At 65.8% G+C, this 25,081-nt stretch overlaps 1 protein-coding gene across 2 annotated transcripts; it reads right to left on the bottom strand.

Moving 5' to 3' along the window:
* Nucleotides 1-859: 859 nt before the first annotated feature.
* Nucleotides 860-20,780, bottom strand: RNF157 (ring finger protein 157). 2 transcript variants are annotated; one of them, XM_040530622.1, is made up of 20 exons: nt 20,631-20,780; nt 16,673-16,791; nt 12,770-12,858; nt 12,132-12,278; nt 11,861-11,978; nt 11,574-11,640; nt 11,439-11,482; nt 11,243-11,290; nt 11,086-11,157; nt 10,388-10,547; nt 10,084-10,196; nt 9,534-9,778; nt 9,333-9,441; nt 8,940-9,051; nt 8,640-8,818; nt 8,433-8,498; nt 8,078-8,126; nt 6,415-6,525; nt 3,317-3,357; nt 2,494-2,628 (listed from the first exon to the last, which is right to left on the bottom strand). In XM_040530622.1, the coding sequence occupies exons 1-19, from the start codon at nt 20,716-20,718 to the stop codon at nt 3,317-3,319; spliced, it is 1,977 nt and encodes a 658-aa protein (XP_040386556.1). In that variant the 5' UTR covers nt 20,719-20,780; the 3' UTR covers nt 2,494-2,628. The 2 variants fall into 2 exon arrangements, with proteins under 2 accessions (XP_040386555.1, XP_040386556.1); XM_040530621.1 differs by lacking the exon at nt 3,317-3,357 and having other exon boundaries at nt 860-2,628.
* Between the last annotated feature and the right edge of the window lie 4,301 nt (nt 20,781-25,081).

Below are 25,081 nucleotides of genomic sequence, written 5' to 3'. Positions count from 1 at the left end.
TGTGTGGGGCAAACCCGGCCCTTTCCTCCCCATCTGCGTCCCCAGGGCGAGCTGAAGGGGAAAGGGGGCTGACAGATCCCCCCCTTACAGGATGGGGTCTGCCCTTATTTAATTAACGTGATTAACGCCGCTGGCCCTACAGGTGCCCCTGACCCCACACACCACCCCAAAGGCCGTCCTTTACCACAGGACTGGTTTGGGGGAGGATTAAACCCCATACATTACCCTGCCCCGCAGGGGAAGGGGCTGGGTGCCACTGCCTGTGTGGAAAGGGGGCTGCCCGCCCGGAAGGTTTTATTGCCACTTTTTTTACAGGCCAATCCCATAAAGAGCCCCAAATCTGGCTGGTTTCTAGCCTTTCACAGCAGCTCTCTCAGCAGCGGGACGCGTCCCTGCAAAAAAACCCTCCTAAGGCAGCGAGGGCTGGGGGCAGCCAGCCCTTAGCCCGCTGTGGGGTTTCCTGAGCGGCCCCATGGAGCATTTTAGGGTTGGATTCTCCCAACCCCATCCCTTGGCGGGATCCCTTACCCTGCTCTCGGTGCCCCCCTCTCCCCCTTCCCCTCCAGGGAGGGTCCCTCTGGCTGTGCCCTCGCCCACCCCAAAGCCACCAGCCCGGGCTCTTCCCCTGTGGGGTTTGTGTTTTGTGCCTTCTCCAGCCCAGCCAGGCCGGCAGAGCTGGGAGGAGGCCGGGAAATTGGGGTCGGAGGGGAGCTGAGGACGTGGTGAAGGACCTTTGAAGCATCTGGGCTGATTGCGGGGTGGTACCGGGGTGGTGGAGAAGGGTTTGCCCCCATTGAGCCCCAAACACCCCGACTGTGCTCGCCTCACAGCCACAAAGTGATTCTGGATGCTTTGTCGACGTAAGATACCCTTTATTAAACATACTCTTAAAACCCGAAACATGCTCGAAGCAGAGTCATAAGCAGCAGTCTGGTTTCCTCCCTTCAATCCCTGACGGGTGGGTGGCTGGAACGAGGGGCTGCCCCGCGAGGAAAGGGGCTGCCGCCCTCACCCCGCGCTGCCGGGGCTGGTGCCGGGGGGGTCCGGGGGATGCAGCTCGGGGACACGCAGCTCGCAGCAGCCCCAGCACCCCGCTGCTCACCTCCTGGCACCCCCCAGGGCCAGGACCTGCCTGCTGTCCCCCAGCCTCCCCGAGCACCACGGCAGCCCCATGCCACGGTGCCTGGGGAGCTCTCCTTGTCCCTGCTGGAGCCGGGAGGGCTGCAGGGACACCCCGCAGCATCTCCCTCCTTTTCCCCGTGCACACGGGGAGCCAGGCAGCAGGAACGCCCCTAAAGGGCTTTGTTCCCTTTCAGAACCCACCTTTCTGTCCTAAAGTAGCTCTGAAATGCGGTTTCCTCCTGAAAGGAGGAGGGGGGCTTTGCTCTCACATCTGCTTCGGGGGCTCTCGCCCAGCTCGTGCTGCTGAGAAAACCGTGGGGAAGGGGCTCAGCAGCCCCTCCGGGGGTGCAAAGCTCACTGCGTTGGGGTGCTGGTCCCCGAGGAGGCTTTTGGCGGACCCTGGTGCTCTTCAGCGTGGAGCCTGGCCTCTGCCAACGGCCCCGTGAGGTCCCCGAGGTCTGGGGCTGCATCCCTGCCCCACGGGTCCCTGAGTGCCCGTCCCCCTGAGCAAACCCCACTAACGCTGCCAGCCCAGTGCTGGAGGGATGGGGATAGAGGGATGGGAATGGGGGGATGGGGTTGGCGGGATGGGGTTGGCGGGATGGGGGGCAGCTCCCCCACCCTCGTCCAGCCCCTGCTACGAAGTGCGATGGACACACAGAGCAGGACAGGGTGGCAGGGGTGACAATTTTGGCACTTGTTCCAGAGAGAGGGCACAGCCCCGAGCCCCAAGCTCGCAGCGGGGCGGAAGACAGTGAGGTTAAACTGGCGATGCCCCGGGGCGCTGGTGACGGCGGGGACCAGGTCCCCTGCCACCCCCCTCCATCCCTGGGGACAAGCCACCTTGCGGAGCTCGCATGCTGCCCAGAAGGAGAAAGGGGGTGCAGGGGGCCGGGGAGGGGCAGTGCCATCACCACCAGTGCACCAGTGGGGACATCCCACGGCATGGCACGGGGACGTGCCAGCAAACCGGGGGGGCCAGCCCCCCACGGAGGTCACCAGCTTGTGCACTGAGGATGCCACTGCTGCCACCTGTCCTTAACCCGTGGGCACCCTCCTGCCATCGTCCCCCTGCGGCCGTGCCCCAGGACCCCCTTTTTGGGGTGACCCTGTCCCGTCCCGCTGTGTGCTGCATGGGGGGCAGGAGGGGGACCCCAGCCTGTCCCCGTCGGTGCTGGGGGACAGAAAGGTGCTGACGGGGGGGCTGCGAGGTGACACAGCTCTTGCCCCCCCCCCCCCCCCCCCCCTCCTCTGCACTCCCAGCTGTGGCCACCCCGTCCTTCCACTGCGGTAGGGGACAGGGAGGGAAATACGAGGTTATCGGCTTTTCTTTCAAAAATAATCAGTTCCGCTACAGCCCAGGGGTGGAGGTGGCGGTGCCCGGGTCCCTCTGTGCGTGGCGGGGGGGTGCGTGCGCCCCCCGGGCTGAGCCCTGGCACGGGCAGCGCTCCCACGGCCGCCGCCTGCTCCGTGGGAGCCGCACGTTGTTTTTGGCTGCCTCTGGGCCTGGGGGAGAAAAATGGGGGGTTAGGGGCTGTGGGAGGGGGGCTCGGGGCTGAGAACATGACGCTGTACCCGAACACCCCCAGGGGAGCAGGGGCTCGCTGAGGGGGGGGGGGAGACCTGGGGGGAGCACGGTGCCGCTTGGGGCTGCCAATTTGGGCAGCTCAGCTGGGAAACCCCAAATCTCTGCTCCTGTGCCAAAATATCAGTTCTGGCAGGGGGTTCCCTTCCAGCACCATCGGGTCACCCGAAACTTGAGGTTTTTACAGGGCTGTTTGGCGATGCAAACTGCTCCGGCCTCAGCCCGCTGGGGCTGGGAGCTCGGCCAGGGGCAGGGCAGGGTGCGGGGTCCCCAGCCCTGGGTGCAGGACGGGGCCAGGGCACTGGGCTCTGCGCCCTCCCCGAGAGGAGGGAGAAGTGCTCACACCCCCAGCCCCGCGTGCTGCACACCCAGGTCGCGTCCCCTCCATGGGAAACGGCTCGGGAGAGGGACAAACACGAAGCGCCGTGCGGCGTGGCCAGGTTTCACCAACCCAAATTGAAGGGGGCTGCCTCTGCCCCCGCCATGCACGGGGAGGGGGCCCAACGCAGACCCCCTGCGGCCCCGCAGGCGCTCAGGGACCTCACCCAGGACCGCGCGGGGACCGCCAGCAACGCCGGAGCGCGGGCGCAGGCTCTGCAGGTCTCCTACCTATTCGTCAATGTCTATGGGGCAGGAGTCCGGCACCGCGGCTGCGTGGCGGGGAGAGAGCAGAAGGCACGTGGTGAGCCCCGTGGGTTATTGGCAGTATTCGCACGGCGAGAGGCAGCGGCACGGCGGCACACGAGGGACGGGCGCTGGGGCTGCTCCCGTCACGGGAACGGCCGGGGAGAAGGAGCCACGGGCACCGGGCACGGTCGATATCGCTCGTAATGACCCGGGGAGGGGGACAGGCAGAGCCCGGGACCCGCTCACCGCCACCCCAAACACCAAGGTCACTCATGGTGGTGTGCTGGGAGGGGATGACCCCCAAACCATGCTCCCCCCGTCGAGGTTCAGCCCCGTGCCCAGGGCAGCTCTGAGCCCTGGGGGCTGCGTGGGGGCACCTCAAGGGCTGAGGACAAGCGCTGAGGTTTTTTCAGAGGAAGCAACGAAAACCCGCTGTGTGATGTATGGAAGGGGACAGCTGCCACTTCGAGTGGCTTTTCGCAGCAAGCTCAGGCTGGAGAGGGAGGCAAGTTAAGTCTGCGGGTCCCAGAGGGCCTGGGTAATTAAACAGGACCACACACACACACGCACGCACGCAGAAATCACATTTAGAGCTCGATATTGCCTAAGTCGCTCCAGTGCCACGGTGCCTTTGTGCAGATCCAGAGTGTCCTGGAAAGGCTCCCGAGGCCCGGGGCAGGACGCGGGGACACGGCCACGCACACACACACACATCTCCTTCCCTGGGGAGAGAGGGACGGGCTCCCCCAGTCCTGCACAGACCGGCTCCCAAAGAGCATCGAGGCAAAACCCGAGCAGCTCACCCAGCCCACAGCTCAGATAACCCACGGGGTCACACCAATAAAAGCTCCTGTGGGATTTCAGCTCTTCTCAGGGCAGCGGAGCTGCCTCCACACACTCCCCACCTTGCCGCTGTTATTTCCAGCACGTGCCTGCCCCCAGCTGCCCTTCCATCCCCAGCAGAGGCAGTGGCCAGAGGCTGCTCGGCCCCAGGAACCCCCCTGCAAGCCCCTGCTCACCCCCAGGGCTCCGGGAACTGCCTGAGGATGCGGGTCTGGGGTTTTTCCTTAAGCCCTGTACCCTAAATCCCCAGGATGGGGCCTGTCAACTCCTCCCGAACCATTTTCCCACCAGATTTAGATCTGCAGAGATCTCACAGCAGTGCTAGGGACGAACAGACATTTCCACGCTGATGAACCACGTCCTGCGCCTTCCCCCGTTACAGAGAGAGCAAAAACCAACCCGTGGGTCTAACCCCATGAGAGAAACCAGGGGAGGAATATTTAAAAAATAAAAAATAAAAATCCCTGGTCAAGGTGATGTTAAGCATTCAAGGCACGAGGCCCCAAATTAAAAACCTACGTTCCTCACGCCTGCCTTGTGGATGCGGTCACATCCGAACCTGTAAGAGCCGGGTGGGAAACTCCATCCCCAGCTCCCCACTGGAAACTTCCACCTCCTCCAACCCCCCGGCACTGGTCCAGCCCCGTGGATCGCAGCCCAGCACCGCCGACACGAATATTAAATTGTGGCTGCTCCAGTGCCGGGCTCCTACTGGGAGCTCCTTGCACCTCTCCGCCCCTTCCAGCGCAGAGCCCCCGCGCCCCTCCAGCCGTGCTCTCCCCCTGCAGGCCAGGCACCCAAAGCCCCCTCCCCAATTTTCCCGGGGGGGGGGGAAGGCAAGCAGCGCAGCCGCCGGGCGCGCGGAGAAGTGCCGGGGGGGGGGGGCAAAGGATGGAGGCCGCATCCTTCGCTGCCAGCCCATCGCTCGGGCTGCAAAGCTCTCCCCTCTCCCTCATCCTGCCCCCGGCACGACCGAGGGGGACGCAGGCAGGGGTGTCTTCAGCACTGCCCGGGGCACCCAAGGGACACCCAAGGGACACCCAGGCAGCTGCCTGATGCTGGAAGGGGACGGGGCAGCTGGGGCAGGCGCCTGTTCCTCCGCCAGAGCCTCGCCGTGGTTCCCCAGAGCAGAAAACCACCGGGAACAGGGCAGCCGGCAGGCGAAGCTTTCCCAGAGGGGAAGGGGGGAGAAAGGACCCCGGAGGGGGGGGGGGTCCGGGTGCTTTCAGCCCCCAGCCCGGCTCTCCAAGCGCCCACCGCAGCTTGTGCCGAAGGGGAAAGGCCGGGGGGGGGGGGGAGTTGCTTTCAGCTTGTCCACAAATGTATTGACGCAGAGCTGAGCGAGAGCTCCGGGCTTGCAGAGGGCTCTTTTTGGCTTTTTTGGCCCCATTTTTGCCCCCCCCCCCCCCGGGCTGATGGAGAGGATGCAGGTCCCCTGCCCTCGTCCCCCGTCACCAATACATTTGTCACCTCTCCGCAGCTCCGGGCAGGGAGGGGGCACAAGCACGGGCTGAGAAAACCGTGTTGGCACAGAGTGAACATGAACTTCCACGTGGATGGAGGGGCCTCGGGACGGGAGAAAGAAGAGGAAAAAAAAGGATGGAGAGAGGGTGGGGGGAAACAGAAGAAAGGCAGAAGGAGGGGGGGAGGAAAGGTACGAAGAGATGGAGGAGAGGGATGAGCCTTTGGGGCTGTGCTGGAGGACAGCCGGACCTGGAGATCCTCATCTCCCCGGGCCTGGAGGAAGAGGAGGGGGAGGCAGGCAGCTCCCACCTGGTGTCCTGACACTGCAGGGCCAAGGCTGGAGCATCTCTGGTTCCTGTCCTGACCCAAAATACCACTAAATACACCGTGGGCTCCGGTTATGCCACACGGCCACTCGTGGGGAGGCTGGTGCCCGTGCTGGCATCCAGGACCGACGTCCCCCAAGACCCCGGCCAAGGGACAAAGCGTCCCATCCACGGTCCCCGGGCACCACGGTGGGGAGAGGAGGACACTTGGACATATGGCCGGGGGGGGGGGGGGGGAGGGCGGGGGGCACGTGCCTGGTGCTCAGCCTCGTGGCAGAACGGGCGGTGAGGACCTGGTGGTGGGGCTGGGGATGGAGAGGGATGAGGATGGGAGGTGAGGAAGAGGAAGGCGGGGGGGGGGGGATCCGAAGGGCAGGGGCGATGCGGGGAGGAGTGGAAGCACCCCCCCCCCAGCCCCAAGTTCATGTTCAGCAGGCGGCCACTCACCAGGTAAGCGGGCCTCAGAGCACAGCTTATTGTCCAGCGCTTTCACGTGTGCGATGCCCAAGTCATTGTTATTGTCACACCTCAGACCGAGGAACGCGCCTGTCCTCCGGCCTGGAAGGGAGTTAACGCAGTTAGCCGGGGGCGTGCGGCCGGGGAGGGGGGCGCTGGGGGTTTTCCCCTCCCCACCCCCTTTAAAAACAAAGCGGGTAGGTTAAAAATACTGCTTTTAAACCAGGAAAAGAGCGGAGAGGGCCAAGAGCGGACAATAACGCCTGGGCTGGGCGCGGGGGGGCACGGTCCGAGCTGCTCCTTTCCCTTGTGCCGGGGGGGTCCACGGGGGCACCTCCCTCGGGCACCAGCAGCGCGGGTGCGGGGATGCCGGGAGGAGGCAGCGACCGGCGCGTGGGGCGAAAGAAGCCGTAGCCAAGCTTTGCACGGAGGGTGGAGGGTGTTTTTTTTGGGGGGGGTGAGAGATAACCCCGCTTCTTATAGCGTCACGCGCACGCCGAGAGGCCAGCACCCCGGTGGTGCGCATCCCTTGGATGCGGGAGGGACGTTCCCAAATGCCAGCGGCCCTGCTGGGAATGGGTGTCAGAGCTGGAGGCTTCCCCCAAACACCTTATTTCCTGGTGTTTGACCCAGCAGGCTTGCACCCGACCCGAGCTCCCCACGAAGGAAGGGCGGCGTCAGCCTCTGGGGGGCCCAGGGGATGCCAGGAACGGCCCCCGCTCGCTCCTCGCCACGAGCAGGAGCCTCCCCGCAGGGCTGGGACATCCCTTTGCTCTTTTTGCCGATGAAAACCCGGCGCTGGGGAACGGCGCTGAGCCAGGTTCCTGCTTTCCAGCTGGGCTGATTGTCCAGGTTGGACAGGGGGGAGAGGCTCGGGGCCTTTTCATTATTTAGAGACTTGCAAGCACGGGAGGGGACGCACCGGGGGCCTCCCCACATCCCAAAAGAAACCCAAGCCGCCTGGCAGCTGGCGGCACGGGGGTGACGCCACCTTTCCTCGGCTACCTGAGTGCGTGGCAGGAGGCGAGGGGAGTGCTCGGCGCACACGTGGCGGCTTGTGAAAGCACGCTGGGGGCAGGGGAAAAAAGAGAAAGAGGAAAACAGCCCAAGGGGAACAGCTTCACACCCCCTTCCTACGGAAACCAACGTGGGGATAGCGCAGGGAGAGGTTTTCAGAGATGTAAAGAGAGACCTTCTTGGCAGGTTGGGGGAAAAGCAATGAAAAAAAACATCGGGAAGCCCCTTTTCCTCTTGGAAATGGCTCTGGCTGCGTCCCGTGGAGGGGCAGCAGGATGTGGCCAGGAGCAGAGCATCGCCCTGCCTGCAGCACCCGGCCCTCGGGGAGCCCCACTGGGACCCCCCCCGTCCACCACCCCGCCTCCTATTCCCCAGCAGGGATACAGTCCCCGAGCACCAGTCGTCACCCGCTGCGTGCCCCGGTGTCCCCACAGCCACCCGGCCGTCCCTGTCCCCCTGCTGTCCAACCCACCCGGGGACAGCCCCGCCGTGACGGATGCGTCCCCAGCCCCGGTGCCACCAAGACCCCTCGCACTCTCCCCGCGGCAGCCGGGAGAGCTGGGGACAGCACGGCATCGGCCACCCACGGTGACACCAAACCAAAAGCGAGGGGACAACAGCGATCCGGGCCTTTTACCGTCATCCTGCGTGGGCGACGCATCCTCGTCCTCCAGCACGGCGTTGCCCTGCGGCACAGAGAGGCAGCGCTGAGCGGCAGCCACCCCGCGGCACCCGCCCCGTGCCGGCGGCCGGCCCTGCACGCGTCCAGGTCCCTTCTGGGCAACGTCCCCCGGCCCCGGGGGTGTCGGGAGGATGAGCCCAGATGTGGCACCTCCGGCTGCTGCGGGGAACGGCCCCACTGCCCTGCGTGTCCCCAGGGAAGTGCCCTCAGCGTGTTGGGGATGCTCAGCCCTCTGTGTGCACCCCATGACTGGGCACAACTGGGGGTCCCCATGGTGCTGGGAGCGCCGTTTCCCCACGCCACGCGTTACCTCGGCGTCATGCTCCTCGGCCGAGATGCTGACGAAGTTTATATCCAGGGACTCCACAGGCGTCGACTGCAAAAAAAGGCGAGAAAGAGGGGGGAAAAAAATAAATGAATTAAAAACGCCCATAAAAGCGGGGTGCTGGTGGGTTCGGAGGAGTCCCCTCCCATCCCATCTCAGGGAGCCGGCCGCGGGGGGCTGCCAGCCCCGTACCTCTCCGTCGGAGGCGGTGGCGGCCGCGGGCGAGGGCAGCGTGTCCCCTTCCTCCTCCGTGCCGGGGGCCACGTAGGAGCCGGACATGGAGGAGACGGTGTCGGTGCTGAGCTGCGAGTGCTGGCTCTGCGAGGACGCCATGGACATGACGGACTGGGCCAGGCTGCTGCTGACGGGCTCTGCGGGGAGCACAGCGGCGGGTAATTAACGGCAGGGCTAACGAGGAGGAGCGGGACGTGGGACGAGGACCCGGGAAACCTTCCGAGGTTGGGGCGGGGGGGGGGTCTCCGGCGGCCGCACCTTCTGGAGAGGAGATGGTGGAGGACAGCGGGGTGCCGGTGCACGAGGACTGGTCGATGGCGCCCGACGAGGACAGGGTGAGGTTCTCGCTCTCCGGTGTGACGCCGCACTCCTGGGAGAAGGGACGGCGAGCTGGAGGGAGACGCCTTCGTGGGGAGGGCGGGATGGGGCGCTTGGGGCAGGGCTGGGGCCTCTTGCCCCTTGGGACAGCACCCGGCGTGGATCCGGATCTTCAGTCTTCATCCAAAGCACGCCCAGGAGCGGAAGTCCCCACCCAGAAGTCCCCACCCAGACCCTGTATTCCCTGAGAGGCTGCTTGGGCCCCCCAAAAACCCCGTGTCCCCCCCCCCAGAACATCCTCACCGGCTCACCACAGCCATGGCAAACTCTCACCTCCTCCAGCCGGGCAGGAGATTTCCTCCTGGTGCCCCTCAGCTCCGACTCGGTGCCCGACTTCTCGTCCTCCTCCTCGGGCAGCACGGAGGAGTTCTGCGAGATGGACCTGCGGGGATTTGGGGCGGGGGGATTCGGGGACCTGCACCCCCTCCCCGGGGACCCCCACCCACCGCCGTTTTGGGGGGGGGGGGCACTCACTTGGAGATGCTTTTCTTCAGCTTGAGCCCTGGCGGGGCGCAGTCCGACAGGCGCTCGAGGGGCGAGAGGGCGCGCAGGGGGGGCAGGCGGCCGTCGCTGCCGTAGGGGGGCAGCGGCCCCGTGCCAGGGGGGGCCACGTCCCCCAGCGCCCGCAGCCGCACCGCGCCCGGTGAGGGCGTCAGCGGCCCGTTGAGGGCCTCCAGCAGCGACACCACCTCGTAGCCCGGGGGGATGTTCTCCGAGGACTGGGGAGGGGGAGACGGGGTGAGGGTCCCCCCCCGTGCTCCTTCTTTGCCCCCCCCCCTTCCACGCCCTTTTGCTCCCAGGGGACACCTGAAAACCAGGGCTGGGACAAACCCTCCGCACCCCAGATCTGTCCACCGAAGCAGATGCACGTGGGCAATGCTTTCTCCCAATAGTTCAAAACCCTCCCCAATTTCCAGCTCGCATTTTTGTGCTTTCCAGCTTTACAAACCCCACAAGGCACGTCCATCCCCAGCCCTTCCCCACCCACCCCCGCGGGGCACCCGAAGCCCTCCCGAGCGCTGACCGAGTGCTCCTCGGAGTCGGAGGTCTGCGAGGCGATGATGGGGTTGAAGCTGGTGGGCGAGAGGGGCCCCAGCTTCTTCCTCATGGCTCGGATTTGAAGCAAGGCTCGGAAAGCTGGAAGAGAGGGGGGAAAAAGGGAGGGAGAAAGGGTGGGCTGGAAACTGGGACGGGAGCATCCCAAAGAAGCCCAAAACCCCATTTTTTAGGAGGGTCACCCCCGCATCACCCAGCCTCGTGCATCATCGAGGCTCTCCCCGGGCTGAGGGACCCCAAAACGGGGGTGGGAGCTGCCGGCCCCCCCTTACGCAGCCTGCAGATGGGGCAGTTGTTGGCCTGGTAGCGCAGGGTGTCGGCACACGTGTTGCAGAGGCAGAGGTGGCGGCAGGGCAGGATGAGGGTGTCGCGGACGTCCGAGAGGCAGACGACGCACTCGGCGCTGTTATCGCTCACCTCGTCCTCGGCGACCTGCCCGGAGGAGACACGACGGCTGCTCTGCACCCCTGGCAATAGGCAGGGTTGCCCCAAAATATCCCCTCCCAGCGCCCTGAGCTCACTGCAGGACCCTGCTTCTCCTCCGGGTTTGGCTTCTCTTAAAATGCAGCCCTGGGACCTTGAACCTCCCCTGCTGGGAGCTGGGTCTGGAGGCGGCTGGCCCCACGCAGGGGGACGCAGGAGATGTGGCAGAGCAGCAACAGATCCCACACCTCGAGCCCCACCGCCCCTCCTGAGCCATCGAGACCCAGCCGCCACCATCCCAGGACACCACGAAAGGTGGGGACACGGGGACAAGCCTTCAAGGGGACAAGCCTTCAGCTTCCAGCCTCTGGCAGCTCCTCTGTGCCCCTCTGTGCCACCAAGTGCCCCAGCCCCGTACCGCCCCGGGCAGCCCCGTGCCGTGCTGCCACCCCTGTCCCACGGGAGCGACGTGATCGGGGGCTTTGGGAAGCGGAGGCGGACGAGGGCAGGTCCAGGGCGGTTCTGGATGCGCCCATCAGGCGCCTACCTTGGAGTCCTGCGTGTTGTACTTGTTCTCTATGCCGTAGATCTCCTGCAGGAGGTAGCTCACCCCGTCCACCTGCAACGGCACGGGGAGGACGAGGAGGTGGCACCCCGGGTGTCACTGCTGTCCCCGGGGACATGAGGGGACGTGGCGCACTCACCACTTGCTTCTGCTTGAGGGGCTTCACGCAGAAGGTGCCGTCGGCGTGCTGGGGAGAGGAAAACAAGGGGGTGAGCACCGGGGCTGAGCCCTCGGGCCTGGGGACCACCCCAAAACAGCCCCAAGCACCTTCCCAAGCTCCCTCAGCACCCACTGGGTGCCGGGAGGGGACAGGAGGGCCCCAGCCCCGCTCTCACCTTCTCGAAGGTGGCCAGCAGCACGTGGCTGTGCCCGGCGTGCTCTGCAAGAAAACAACGAGCGGGGGGGCTCAGGGCACACCGAGCCACGGCGGCACCCTGTGCAGCCGGGAAAATGGGTGTCCCCTCTCTCACCATCGCCTTCATCCACCACCGCGTGCACCACCATGGGGAACACCTCCCGGTCCAGGTCGAAGCCCAGCTGCGGGGGGACCGGAGGAAAGGCTTGGTCAAGAGGAGCGAGGTTTCGTCTCCCATCCGCTGAGCCGCAGCCCCCAGACACCCCCGGCTTTGCTCACCCCAAGGGGGATGAGCTCCCGCGGGCGCTCCCAGCCAGCTGGGAGCGTTTTAGGGCCATTCCCCAAACGGTTTCAGACCTCAGGGGTCTCGCGCCCGACCCCGTCCCGTCTGACGCTGCTCACCTCCTCCTCGGTCCACTCGGAGGGGTCGACGGTGTGGGAGGGCACGCAGAACTGCTGGCACACGCCCCGCTTGTAGTGCACCGTCTCCGACTGCAGGCTGCTGTCCCTGGGGACGTAGCTGTCCCTCGGGCAGAGGGCAGGGTCAGTAGGGGAGCAGGAGGAGCCGGTGCTCTGCTTCCCTAGGGGATGCGTCTCGGGGCCGGGGCAAAAAGTCCGAAAAAGGGCTAAAATAATTCCACGGGGGGACACAACGCCAGGCTGGGCTCCTCACCTCGCCACCCCGTTGTGAAACTCCTCGCTCGCCTGGTAGTAGATGGTTATGGCCACGCGGGCGTCCGTGTCGAAGGTGAACTCCACGTTGTAGTGCACCTTGGCTTTGCTCACTTCTTCCCCCGGGGTCTTCACCTCCTCTGAACACCTGGGGGGGCACGGAGGGTGCGGGCACCCCGTGGGGACGGCTCAGGGGCCCCGCAGGGACGGCTCCCCCGGCTGTTGGGGTGCCACGGGGCGTGCCACCGAGGTCACCACCCCGTTTGTGTCCCCTCATCACCGACAGCCCCAAAAGGCTCTCAGGGCCTGACCCCCTCCATCAGGGGAAACTGGGGCACGCCAGGAGCGCGCAGCCCACCCGAGATCCAGGCAGCTTCCAGCCCTAATCCCAAACCCCCCAGCTCAGCCGCAATCCCCGGCCTCCCTCCGATAAAGCCTTTTTGGGGGAAGAAAAAGCAAAAGCACTTCAAAGGCAGCGCTGAGCTCCGCTTAATCCCCCCGCCCCGAGAGGCGGGGGCTGGCGCGGGAAGCTCGCCCGTGCCGGGACTTGGGGACAGGGCACCCGCACGGGGCCGGCTCCGTCCCCCTGTGGACAGCAGGGACGGGGTGGTGGGACGGGAGCACCCCCCCGGGACTCACTTGACGAGGCGCAGGGTGTCCTTGCGGATGTTGATCAGGCTCCTGAGGGTCTTGACGGGTTCCTGGGGAGGTGGAGCAGCGTAAGGGAACTAGGACGAGAGAGACACCGATGAGAGTGGGTGTAGGCTCCCCTGTCCCACCGCGATGGCGGAGCCCCCCAGAAGCCCCCCAGGCTGGGGCAGTGCCGTGGGAACACCCAAATCCCCTCCCAGGCTGGGCAAAGCCACGCTGAAGGGAACCTCTCCCCTACAGCCACCTCCCCAAAAGCCCCCCCCCCCCACCGGCCTCCTAAGTGCTCCCACTCCCTGGGGGCTTCTTTCCTTAAGGCCCCCACCGCAACAGGGCAGAGCCAGCCCCCAGCACCCCCCAGCCACGCTCCCCGACCCCAAAACAAGCTCTGCATCCACTTCGGGTAGCAGGCGGCGTGACAACGGGGACATCACCCCGCTGGGGACAGTTTACGGGGTCTGGCACGCAGAGAGGGGGTGTCTCAAGGACAAAGGGGAAGCGGGGTCGAGGTGCCCGAGCCCCCCCCCCACACACATAGATCCCACGGCGCCGCGGGCGGCCGCTGCTGTATTTTTAGACCGCTGCTGCAGCACGGAGCTGAGGGAGGAGGCTGGGCAGGGGGAGCACGGAGCCAGCTCGGTGCCCGGCAGCAAAGGAACGGCCACAAATCCCCCGGTTTTGTCCCCAAGATGGATGGGGTTCGGGCTGTGGGGTCCCCATCAGCCCCTGTGCAGCAGGGGGAGCCGATGGGGACGCCAGCTTCGCTGCGAGGGAGAGAGCAGAGGTGTGCCACCCTCCAAGGTGACCTTGTCCCTCCCGTGTCACCTGCAGCCACCACGGGGGCTGCAGGGCTTCTAGAGGAGGGGGGACACCGCGGCAGAGCGAGGGCATCAGAAGGGACCCAGGGGGACATCTCCCCCCAATTTTTGCCCCTCCTTCGGGTGTCTTCGAGGCGTGCTGAGCCCCGGGGTGTGCTCAGCCTCCCCGGGGGACGATGGAAATGTGATGGAGAGACAGAGCCGGGGGGCAGCTAATGCTGGGATTAATGCCCGGCTCGGTGGCGAGCTGTCACCGTCCCAAGGGGACATCAGGCTGCCGGGCGGGCAGCAGGTGCCAAGGGGACAGCAGGCACCGGCAAAAATCGAAGGGTTTCGGGCTGAACTGGTGCTTGGGGAGCGGGACCGTCACCAAAGGGGGCTGCTCGGGTCCCTTCGCCCCTCCCGGTGCCTGTTCACCACGTCCCTGGCGTCCTGGCGTGGGAAAACCATGGTCACCTTCCCCCGGCCGTGGGGCTCGGTGGGGCAGGGGACGGGCAGGGGACAGTCCCAGCACCCACAGGTGGGTTGAACCTGGGCTGGAGCCGCTCAGCCCGCAGGTGGTGGTGGCAGGGGGCCCTTTGAAGATTAATCCACGGCACCTGGAAATTGTCACCTTTTCCTTGGGGACGCAGAAAAGGGCTGCTGAGTCATTAAGCCGTGCTAACGAGCTCTGCCAGGAGCCTCGGGCACCCACAGACTGCCCGGTGCGGCTGGGAGGGAGCAAGCACCCGAGAGCCGAGCACAACCCACAGCCACAACCCACGCCACGGGACGACCCATCCTCACTACTCTAATTAACGAAGCAATCCAATCAGCTCACTCATTTGCACCTCACCGTGCCCTAAACACCCCATGGACCCCAAAAGCCACCCGTCACCCATGGGTGCAGGACCCCTCCACTTGCAACGACCCCGGTGCAGCAGCCACGGCAGCCAGCAGCGTGCCATGGGGCACAGCTCCCCCCACAGCCCCCTGGGGGCCCTTTTGCCCCCCCCCCAGGAATTTGGGGTCGGGGCAGGCAGCAGCAGTTGGGCTGGGTGGAATGGGGAAGTGCCGGGGGTAAATTTCTTGCTGCAGGAACCGTTCGGTTGCCACCGTTGGGCTCTCTCGCGCCCAGCTGTGGGCCCTTTTCTGGTGCTTTTTTATTTATTTATTTATTTTAATGAAATTTTGCAAGCCAGATTTGCACAATCACAAAGGGGCCATTGAGAGGACTTCTTTCCGTCCCCTTGACTTAAATCAAGCTGAAAAACAACAGCTAAAAATCCTCGCTTCGACCACTATCCCTCTGGGAACGCCATGCGCGCGCCTGCAGCGATGTTTGGTCCTGGCCAGCTCCTGACGAGGCCAAAAAACCCCAAAATATCCCCGGGGTTTGTCCACGAGGAGGCCCGCGCTGGTTTCTGTGGCTCTGAGGAGCTCCGAGACCCTTCCCCACCTGCTGCATGGCTGCAGAAGCACCCTGCACCGAGGACATCGGGGAGGAGCGGGCAGGGTCCCGCGGGCAGGATGCGGCCACCCCCGGCCAGACCTCTGCGCCTGCCCAGCCCCATCATCGCCCTGCAGCTGATATTTAACAGCTCACCCCGAGCCGCTCGGCTTAGAGGGGATTTAGGGCAGCATTTCCCAGACATCAACCCCCCAGCTCTTTGAGGACATCCGAAGGAACCCAAAATAAATCTCCCGGTGAAAAGCACCGGCGGTCTCTGACATTTCCAGCCCTGCCACGTCTCTGTAACAGCAGCCCAGAACACAAAACAACAGCCACAAAGCCTCAGAAAAGGGCTGGGGGCAGCACCAGGGATGCTTAAATGGGGCCTGGACACAGCATCGGGCCAGAACCAACGCGGGTCCTCCAGCCCCAGCCCTCAGATTCCCCCTGTGACCCCAAAATCTCCGAAGCTCAGCCGCCCAGCGCCCCCGGTAATTAAGCCCGAGTGATGCAATTCAGTTTGCAACGCCGTGTTAATTCCTTCTGCTGCTTCCAAGCTGGTCGTCTGCCTCCCCTGCTGCTCCCGGCGGGCTGCTGGCAGGATTTGTGCCCCCAGAAGCGCACGGGGGCAGCTGGGAGGCTTTCACTGGCACCAAGGGGATTTCTCAAGGGAGAGGAGGTGAATGCTGGCCTCTGGTTTCGGGGAAAGCAGATGGGATGGAGAGAAACGTTCGAAAGCTGAGCTGTCCGGGGCGGGCACACTCATCTTGATCCACCAGAAAAGCTTGGGTGCCTTTTAATTGCTCACCTCGAGGCTTTTTACTGCCTGACCCCTCCCAGAAATGAAACCCCACTGCCAGGACGGTCCTGGTGCCACTTCCTTGCCTTCTAAATGCACCAGGAACAAACCCCAGCCCCAGGAGCAGGCACACAGGGACCGTCCCCGGGGAACTGAGGCAGCCGGGCTTCCCCCTGGCTGGCACCCAGCACCCTGCTCGCACACACACAAGAAGCAAACTGGCCCCAAATCCCTTTTGTTTGGGTAGAAATCCATTTAATAAAAATAACACCGGATTTGGAGAAGCCAGAAAAGGGGCAGAACAGCTCCTGCTCCAACCCCGCAGCTGCCTTTGCCCTTCAGACGCACGCGAAGCAGCAAGAGCAGAACTGCCCAGGTCCCCTGGGGGAGAGCTCGGACTCGGCTCGGTCACGGCTCGCGGCTGCGTGGTGAGAGGCGGGAGGAGAAAGCTCTCCAAGAGGGAGAGGGAAAGGAGCCGTGATAAACCAGCCCCTCGCCCCTCACCGTCTCCAAACCACGCGTGCCAGCAGCCCGTGCGCATCCCGGCCAGGCAGCGCGGGTAGGAAAACACACACGGGTGTGATGGGGGTGATGCTCGTGCTTTAGGGTGGCACCCGAGGGGAGATGTCACCCACCTCGCTGCCCCGGGGCGCACCTACAGAGCCGGTGAGCACGGGTGGGCAGCCCAGGAGGGGACACGGACCAGTCCCCTGCGGGGGGTGGCAAGCGGCCAACCTCTGTATCAGACAGCAGAGAATCCACTCGGCCCGCCCCGGTGCGCTCGGCCGGCTCTGCCCTCGCGAGCAGACGGACGCACGGACACACGCAGTCCCCCCGGTGCCTACCAGGACGGGCCGGTTCCCCAGGAAGTTGAGGTCGCTGTTCTCACCGAAGAGGTAACCCTCGGGGTGCGTGGAGTCGAACTTCTCCCCTCCCATGATGAAGTGGTTGGCGAAGTAGCTCCCTGGGGAGGAAGGACAGACGGACAGACTGAGCGGAGGGGGCACCACGGGGAGCCGCTGCCGGCGGGGCCAGCGGGTGGCTCAGGGTGGCTTTGTCCTCGGGGCGGCTTCATCCCCAGGGCGGCTTTGTCCCCAAGGCCACCTCGCCCAAAGCCTTTCGGATTGGGGCTCGTGGGACATGAACGTGCAGGGGTGAAGGAGCGACCCTTTTGGCAGTCCTTCTCCCACCTGCTTTGCCCCTACAGCCACCTCCACGCAGGAGCCGGGAGAGCCCCGGGGAGCAGGGGAAGAGGCAGCCTCGTGGAGCAGACCTGCTCCCACGGCCCCATCGCTCGTCACAGGTAGGGAGCCGCTGCCGGCTCTGATTTATCGCCCGGAGCAGCCACGCAGGCAGAGCCGAGATGGAAATCGGCTGGTGCAGGGGCACAGCCCCATCGCAGTGCCCGGGAGGCGTCTGCTTGGTCCGGCAGGATTTAATCCGAGTGGATTCACCCCGAGCTTTAGCCACAGCCCCTGAAAAAAAACCCACAGCCCCTGGTTGCTTCCATGAGGCCACACGGCTACACAAACATCCCCGGCTCCTCTAGGGAAATCCTCCAGGAGGAAAATGTTTGGGGTCTGCAGCTCAAAGTGGCCGGGCTTTGGGCACTGAAGTCAGAGGCTGCAGCTGGCTCCCAGCCGATGCAGCTCCTGCTCGGGCCTTAACATCCCATGGAAAACCCCAAAACGAAGCCCAAAGCCTGGCGAGGCGCAGGGAGAACAGACCCAGGCTCATCCCAAGGCTGCGGCGCCCCGGTGAGAAGCCGACCGTCAATTATTGCCGCCCGCCGCTTTCGGCCCCCGTTTCCACGGCCGTAATTCCCAGGCGGCTCCCCAGGGAAGGACGCGGCCGGGTGGAAAAGCCCAGGAGCAAAGCAGCACAACCAGGGGGACTGTGGTTATCCCGAGCTTTTCCTGACGTGGACTTTGTACAAAAGGAAGAGATGGAAAAAAAAATGTTTAAACCTACAGGAGAGCTCCCAGGCACCGGGGAGAAGCCAAAAAATGGAGCCCAGGCTCTGTGCGATGACCCCGGCCATGGCTTGCTGGCACAGACCATCACCCAGCCTCCCCGCCGGAGGCTGCGAGCACCCTTGGGTGCTGCAGGTCCCCGTGGCACGGCCCAGGACCCTCAGCTCCCCCTTTGTGTGTCCTGGCGGGGACGCAGCCCCGGGGCCGGGGGCTCCTGGCCACGCTCGGCTGCGCCTTCGCCCTCCCACGGGACTCGCCGCCGCGCAGAGAGCTGCATCAATTGTACATGGGCTGAGCGCTGCAGCCGGCAGCAAAGGAGGTTAAAGAGGCAGGAGATTAAAAAAATGATGGTGTTGGCTTCGGCAGGACGCTGCCAGCCCCGCCGGGTGACCGTGGGCACGGCCGGGCCCCACCGAGGGGCAGACAGGGAAGCACCAGTGCTCTTATTACGGGCTAATTGCAATTCCTCACCCGAGAGCTGCCCCGGGGGGAGGAGAGCCTGACAAGGACGGTCACAGCACCCGGGGACAGCCGGGCCTTAACGAGAGCTTCACCTTCAGAGCCCAGAGAGCGTGAGCCGAAGGGACGGAGCGGCTGCTTCCAAGGATGAACCAAACCCAACTGCTCCACCTTCCCAGCAAACAAAACCCACACGGCCGCCAGCACCTTGCTGCAGGACGTCCCCAGGCACCAGCTGATGCCATCGGCCCCTTTTCTCCACGAGCACCTCCCTGCACAGCACCTGGGGAAGATAACGGGGTCCCCCAGGACCTGCAGGGACCCCACGGACGCAGACCTTGGTGCCCACAGCCCTGAGCCAGCGCTGCCCTCGCGGGGCTGAGCCCTGCAGCTCTCCAACGCCAGGGCCCAGCTTTTAGCACGGCCACAGAGCCCCCTTCTCCAAAGCGGCCAAAACAGCACCGCCGGGTCTCAGCCCGTCCGGGTGCTGACGGCAGGGTGCTGTGCCTTGGGAGCCCCCCGGCCCCGCCGAGCACCCACCCCGGTGGCAGCGGGGAGCTGGCGCACTGCGGGCTGTTTAATTGAACGCTCCGGAGAGGGAGAAAAAGCCAATCCCTGGCCGAGGAGCTGCTGCGCCAGCCCTCGCCCCGCAGCCCCAGGAGCCCTCGGGGTGTCCCCAGGACTTGGGGTGTCCCCACTTGGCCGCCCCTCTTTGCTCCTGTCCCCACGCTTGCGTGGCCCCAGCCTCAGCCAGGGACTGGGGCTGAAATAAGGATCCTGCCCCCATCCAGGGACCCCGCAGCCGGCCCCACAGCCCCTGGGGCGGACACCCCCAGGACGAGGAGAGGAGATGCTCGATGGGGACAAGAGGTGGCTGCAACGCCCCCGCCGAGCAAGCCACGGCCGCGTCTGCAGAGAGGGCAATGTCCCACGGCCCCGTGCCCCAGGGAGGCATTTCCAGGCTCGATGCGGGCGAGGTGCTGCTGCTGTGCAGGATCCGGCCCCACTGCCTCCTCCTCTTCCTCCCGCTCAGCCGCCGAAGGCAAATCCCTCTGGGATTAGAGGCAGAGCAGCCGTAATCTCCCGAGGCCACCAGCCCGCGCTCGGTGCAGCTGGCCGCGTCCCTCCCTGCCACCCGGGCACCTCCTGCCCCTCTCCGTGGGGATGCAGCCCCGAGGAGGGGTCCCAGCTCTGCTGGATGAGCCCTGAAAGCCCCCAGTTCCCCCAAAATCAGGGGGGCAGCCCCAGCCTGACCTCTGCCAGCTGAGAGGACCCCGGGAGCCCCCAGCTGGGCACAGTCCCTACCCCAGGGCAGGGGCAGCGCTCCCCCGGCACCCAAGACACCCCCCTAAAAACACACGCCAGCAGAGTTCAAACAAAATAAAATCAAAACGAGGTGAGCGCGGCTTTTCAGGACGAGGAGAGGCTTTGGGCCGGCTGTAATTCTTCCTGAGGAGGTCTTTATTCGTAACGAGCAAGTAATTTGTCCCGGCGCTAACGACCCAAGCGCTTACCTTATCCTATTAACCCCCAAAATAGTCACCTATTAATAACAGCCGGTGCCGCAAGGATGCTGTGGCAATCCCCGGGCACACGCAGGCACCAGCCACAGATATTTATTCGCCTTTTTTTGTGCCGCTTTGATGCCGGAACCCCCCATGACCCAGCTCCGTTACCTCTTGGCGTGTGACCCCCCCCCCCGCCCAGGATATCCCCACGCTCCCCCCCAGCCACCAGCTCAGCCCAGCCCCGTGGCATGGAGGGGAGGGCCCCGATTTTCCAAGGTCACGCACAAGGTTTGAGGCAGGGCCGGATTCGGAAAGGGAGAGACATCGCCACCGGGGATGGGGACAGGGACAGGAGTCTGGGGGGTGACAGCAGAGGCTGGGGTGCTGCTGGGGGGCAGAACACAGGGGAAGGAGGGGTCCCCTGCGATCCCTCCCACCCCAAGCATCCTCCCGGGAATTTAAAGCCGGCTTTGCCCGAGCAGCTCGCAGCGAGCGCCAGCGTTCAGCAGCCCCCAGGTGCGAATAAAAATGGGATTAAAGTACCAAAAACTCGGGCAAGTTTCGCAGCTGCTAAAGGGACCCCTGGAGACGGGGCACCCCCAGGGTCACCCCGTCCCCAGCCCGGCCCCACACGGCCCCGGGGCGCCCAGCACCGCACCCCAAGTTTTGGGGTCCCCCCCCGAGGGGTGCGGGTGGGCGTTGGGGTGCGCAGGTGCATCCCCGACCCCACTGAGCCCCCCAAAGCGGGCCGGGGCTTTTTGGGGACACCCTCCCCTGCCGGACCAAGGTGATGCCTCGTGTGCGTCCCCCCCCCCCCCCCCCCCCGCTGGAGCGGGATGGGGGTGCCCCCTCTAAGCGCTTACCGGATTTCGGGGGGTACCTATAGACGGAGTTAGCGGGGACGTCCACCTCCTCCACCCCTGCGTTCTGCCGGCTGGTCAGCGCCCCCATGGCCGGGCTGGGGGCTCAGCTGGGGGGGGCTGCAGAGGGGCACCCTCCCGCCCGGCACCGGCAGCGGCGGCGCCCCCCTCCCGCAGCATCCTCCGCGCTGCGCCGCGCCCGGCACCGCCTCCGCGCTAGCGCCGGGGCTGCGCCAATGCGGGGCCGGCCCGGGTCGCCCCGCCCGCTTGGCACGGCTCGGCTCGGCTCGGCACGGCTCGGTTCTGCAGGGCGCCGCGCTGCTTGGCACGGCTCGGCTCGGCTCGGCACGGCTCGGCACGGCACGGCACAGGGACGCCGCAGGGCAAGGCGCTGCCCCCGGTGCCACCCGCCTGCCATCCCCCCCCCCCCCAGTTGCCCCCCGGCTGTCCCTGGTGCTGGCACCCGCCCCCAGCAGCCCCCGCCTGCCACCCCCGGTGTCACCCAGCTGCTCCCGGTGCCACGCACTGGTCCCACTTGGTGCCACCTGCCTGCCCCAGTACCATCCTGCTGGCACCCCCATCACCCACCCCAGTGACCCCCCCCGCCCCCGCCCCCAGCAGCCCGCCCACCCCCCTGTCCCCACCCACCCCCGGTGTCACCCCCCTCCCACCCAGCCGGGGTGACCCCAGCAGCCCCCCCCACCCCCGGGACCCCCAGCGCAGGGATGGGGCCACCCTGACCCACCCCTGCCTCCCCTCCCCGGGGTGTCCCCCGGCAGGAGCCAAGCCCCCCCCCCTTGCACCCTGACACCACCAGGCACAGGGGCACGGAGCTGGAGCCACCGTTGGGGTGTCCCTGAGCACCCCAGCAGGTTTCCCCCACCCTTGGGCGCCCAGCGCGGAGCTGCCGGGGGGCACCGGGCGCCCTGGGGGCTTCCCTTCGGAAGGACGGGCGCTCGCACGCAAACGCAGGCGGTGGATGAATCCTGCGGGTTAGCGGCGCGACGCCTGATTTTGATTCGGGCCGACAAGGCGCACGCTATAAATACCAACCCGGAGATGTGCAGCCAGGCAGATCAGCGCCCCGAAGGCCTTGGCTCCTCGGCGGTGCTGAGCGAGAGCCGTCCCCACGGCTCCCTGCGGCGTGCCCACCCCCGTACGGGCACGTACACTTCCCCCCCCCACCCCTCCTTCCTCGCCCACGTTTGCTCTCCTTTTTTCCAGCACAAAGGCCCGGCACGGCGGGCACGGGGAGGGTGGCAGGGCCGTGCTGGTGGGCACGGGGTGCTGCCGGGGGGTGGGTACAGCCTGGTGCTGGTGCTAAAACCCTTGCACCAGGAATCGCGGCCCCAGATCCCACACGCACCCGGGATCAAGCAGGGAACGTTCGCACAAGAGAAGCCGAGGCCGGATCCAGCCTCTCCCGAGACCTGGGAAAAATGGGTCAGGTCCTGGCTCGGATTGCCCAAAACAAAGCAGCCCCCAAACCTCGACGGCCCCACACTTCGGCACCATCCGAGAGCCCAGGGGAGGCTTCGGGGCCGCATCCAGCCCCGTGCCCGGCTCCGGAGCCGTCGCGTTCCGTCAGCAGCGCCCAGCAGCCCGCAGGGCTCCGGTGCAGGGTGCAGGCAATAACTCCAAGTTATCCCCGCGCGGAGCCAGAAAGCAGCCGGCGTTACGGGCAGGGCTGCTGCGTGCACGCACGGCTCGGCTGGTTGGTTGGGTTTGTTTTTTCCAGCCGTGTGTTACTGCAGCAGAGGGTTTTGTAGGACGGTGCCGCAGTGGAGCAAGGGAGCGCGGGCAGGAGCGGGGACAGCACAGCCCGGGGTCGAGCTTCGCCTCCCTCCTGTGTTTGCCTGATCCCTCCCGGACCCCAGCACACGAAAAGCCGTGACAGTCCCCAAAAGGGTCAGTGCCGTGCAGGAAGAGGGAGGGGGAAGCTGAAAAAGCAGTGTTTAACCCCAAAACGCACCTGCTGCTGGGCGGGACGTGGGGGCAAAGCATCCGTGCTGCCCGGCCGGGGGAGCTGGCGTGTGGGCAGGGGAAGGGGAAGGGAAAGGCGAAGGGGACCCTGCTCCTGCCTACGAGCAGCAGTGCTCGAGGTGGCTGCTGGCCTGCGGGGGGGGACGGGACACAGCTGGGCTGTCAGGATCAGGCCTGCGGTGAGCGGACACCAAGGGGTGATGCAGGGAAGGGGCTGGCTGTCCCCTGGACCCCACAGCGCTTCCCGGGGGAGGCAGGGCACGTCCCTGTGTGCAGGGAGGGAAACTCGCCTGGAGCAGAGCTGGAAGTGACCCACCGCCAATTCCCATCCCATCCCCTCCATTCCATCCCGTCCCATCCCTTTCTCCTTCTCCTGCTGCTTATTCAGGAGCTGCAGGCTCAACCCCCCCCTCCCCACACCTCTGTGTCCCCACCACTGTCCCCTGCCCTTCCTGGGGCTCCATCCTCCCAGCCTCCAACACCCCTCGTCCCTTTGTCCCCCCCCAGCCAGCTCCCAGCCCTCCCCACGCAGCCCTGCAAGCTGGGGGGCAGCCGGGCCCCTCGTCAGTGGGCGCTGACCTAACGAGGGCTGCGGGCGGGCGCAGCGGGGCGCTGGGGGACCCTGCCCTGCCCGGGGGGCTGACACCACAGCCCCAAGGGGCAGCGCGTCCCCAGAGCCACCCGGTGCCGGGACAGGACAGCATCTCTGACAGGGGTGGTGGGGCGATGGGTCCTGCTGCCGCAAGCCTGCCCCAGGAAGGCTTCTTTTCCACGGGGGTTTTGATCCACGCCGAGGCCACACACGTTATTATGTTACGAAGGGCTGAGGCACGGGCTGCTCACGCAGACGGGCTGGGCGCTGTGCTCCAGCACGGCCCTGGACTCCTGCTGCCAGCACCAGAGCTGCTGCAGCCCAGGGGCAGCGTTCCCGTGCGAGGTCCAGGCAGGTTGCCCAAGGCTGATGGCTCCGCTCATCCAGCGGGAAGGCACGGTGTGCAGGCGGCAGGCCCCCAGCCGCCCCGTGCAGAGGGGCTGCAGGTAGCTGGGTGGGTTCAGAGCCCCCCCCGTTCCCCCTGGGACTCCTCCTCTGCTCCCTCTGTACAGCTGGCTTTGGCCCACGGAGGAGGATGAGGGCTGCCAAAATCGGCCGATGGGGGGGGGCGGGTCTCCGCCCAGCTGCAGATGTTCTGGGGGGGCTCCTCTCACCAGCCCCCACCGTGGGACCCGGGGGGGGGTTGCAATGATCCCCGGCGGGGCCTCAGCACCCGGTGCTGGGGCCAGTGGTGGCTGAGGCTGCCTCCAGCTTCTTTATCTCCTCTTCCTCAGCTTGCCACATCCAAACCCCCAAGGGCCTTTTCCAGCTCTCCCTACTCCCTCCCAGCTCACCCTATTCCCTCCCAGCTCACCCTACTCCGTCCCAGCCCACCCTACTCCCTCCCAGCTCACCCTATTCCCATCCAGCCCACCCTATTCCCTCCCAGCTCACCCTATTCCCATCCAGCCCACCCTACTCCCTCCCAGCTCACCCTATTCCCATCCAGCCCACCCTACTCCCTCCCAGCCCACCCTGTTCCCATCCCAGCTCACCCTACTCCCTCCCAGCCCACCCTACTCCCTCCCAGCTCACCCTATTCCATCCCAGCTCACCCTACTCCCTCCCAGCCCACCCTGTTCCCATCCCAGCTCACCCTACTCCCTCCCAGCCCACCCTATTCCATCCCAGCCCACCCTACTCCCTCCCAGCCCACCCTGTTCCCATCCCAGCTCACCCTACTCCCTCCCAGCCCACCCTACTCCCTCCCAGCTCACCCTACTCCCTCCCAGCCCACCCTGTTCCCATCCCAGCTCACCCTACTCCCTCCCAGCTCACCCTATTCCATCCCAGCCCACCCTACTCCCTCCCAGCCCACCCTATTCCATCCCAGCCCACCCTACTCCCTCCCAGCCCACCCTGTTCCCATCCCAGCTCACCCTACTCCCTCCCAGCCCACCCTACTCCCTCCCAGCTCACCCTATTCCATCCCAGCCCACCCTACTCCCTCCCAGCCCACCCTGTTCCCATCCCAGCCCACCCTACTCTCTCCCAGCCCACCCTGTTCCCATCCCAGCCCACCCTACTCCCTCCCAGCCCACCCTATTCCCGCACCGCCCGTTGCAGACCCCGCTCACAGCCCGCCTTCCCCCCGCTAATTACGGCCTCCAGGACGCGCCTGGCGCCCCAGGACCACCGAACCTCGCCGGGGCGAGAGGAGGGGGCTGGCGGGACGGGGATCCCCGGGCACTGCTCGGCGGAGCTTTTACCTTACAAAAATGAATTAAAACCAAATTAAACCCGAAGCGGAAGCCGCGGGATCCCCCCGGCGGCGGGGCCGCGCAGCGCGGGGGCGGGGCGGGGCCGCTCAATGAAAACCTCCTCAATGAACGTGACGTCACAACCGCGAGCCGACCCGGGAGCGGGGCCAATCAGCGAG

This window comes from Cygnus olor, chromosome 18 (assembly GCF_009769625.2).
Source record: "Cygnus olor isolate bCygOlo1 chromosome 18, bCygOlo1.pri.v2, whole genome shotgun sequence".
NCBI lineage: Eukaryota > Metazoa > Chordata > Aves > Anseriformes > Anatidae > Cygnus > Cygnus olor.
The sequence above is the reverse complement of the archived record's forward strand: the minus strand, read 5'-3'. Positions and strand labels throughout refer to the sequence as shown.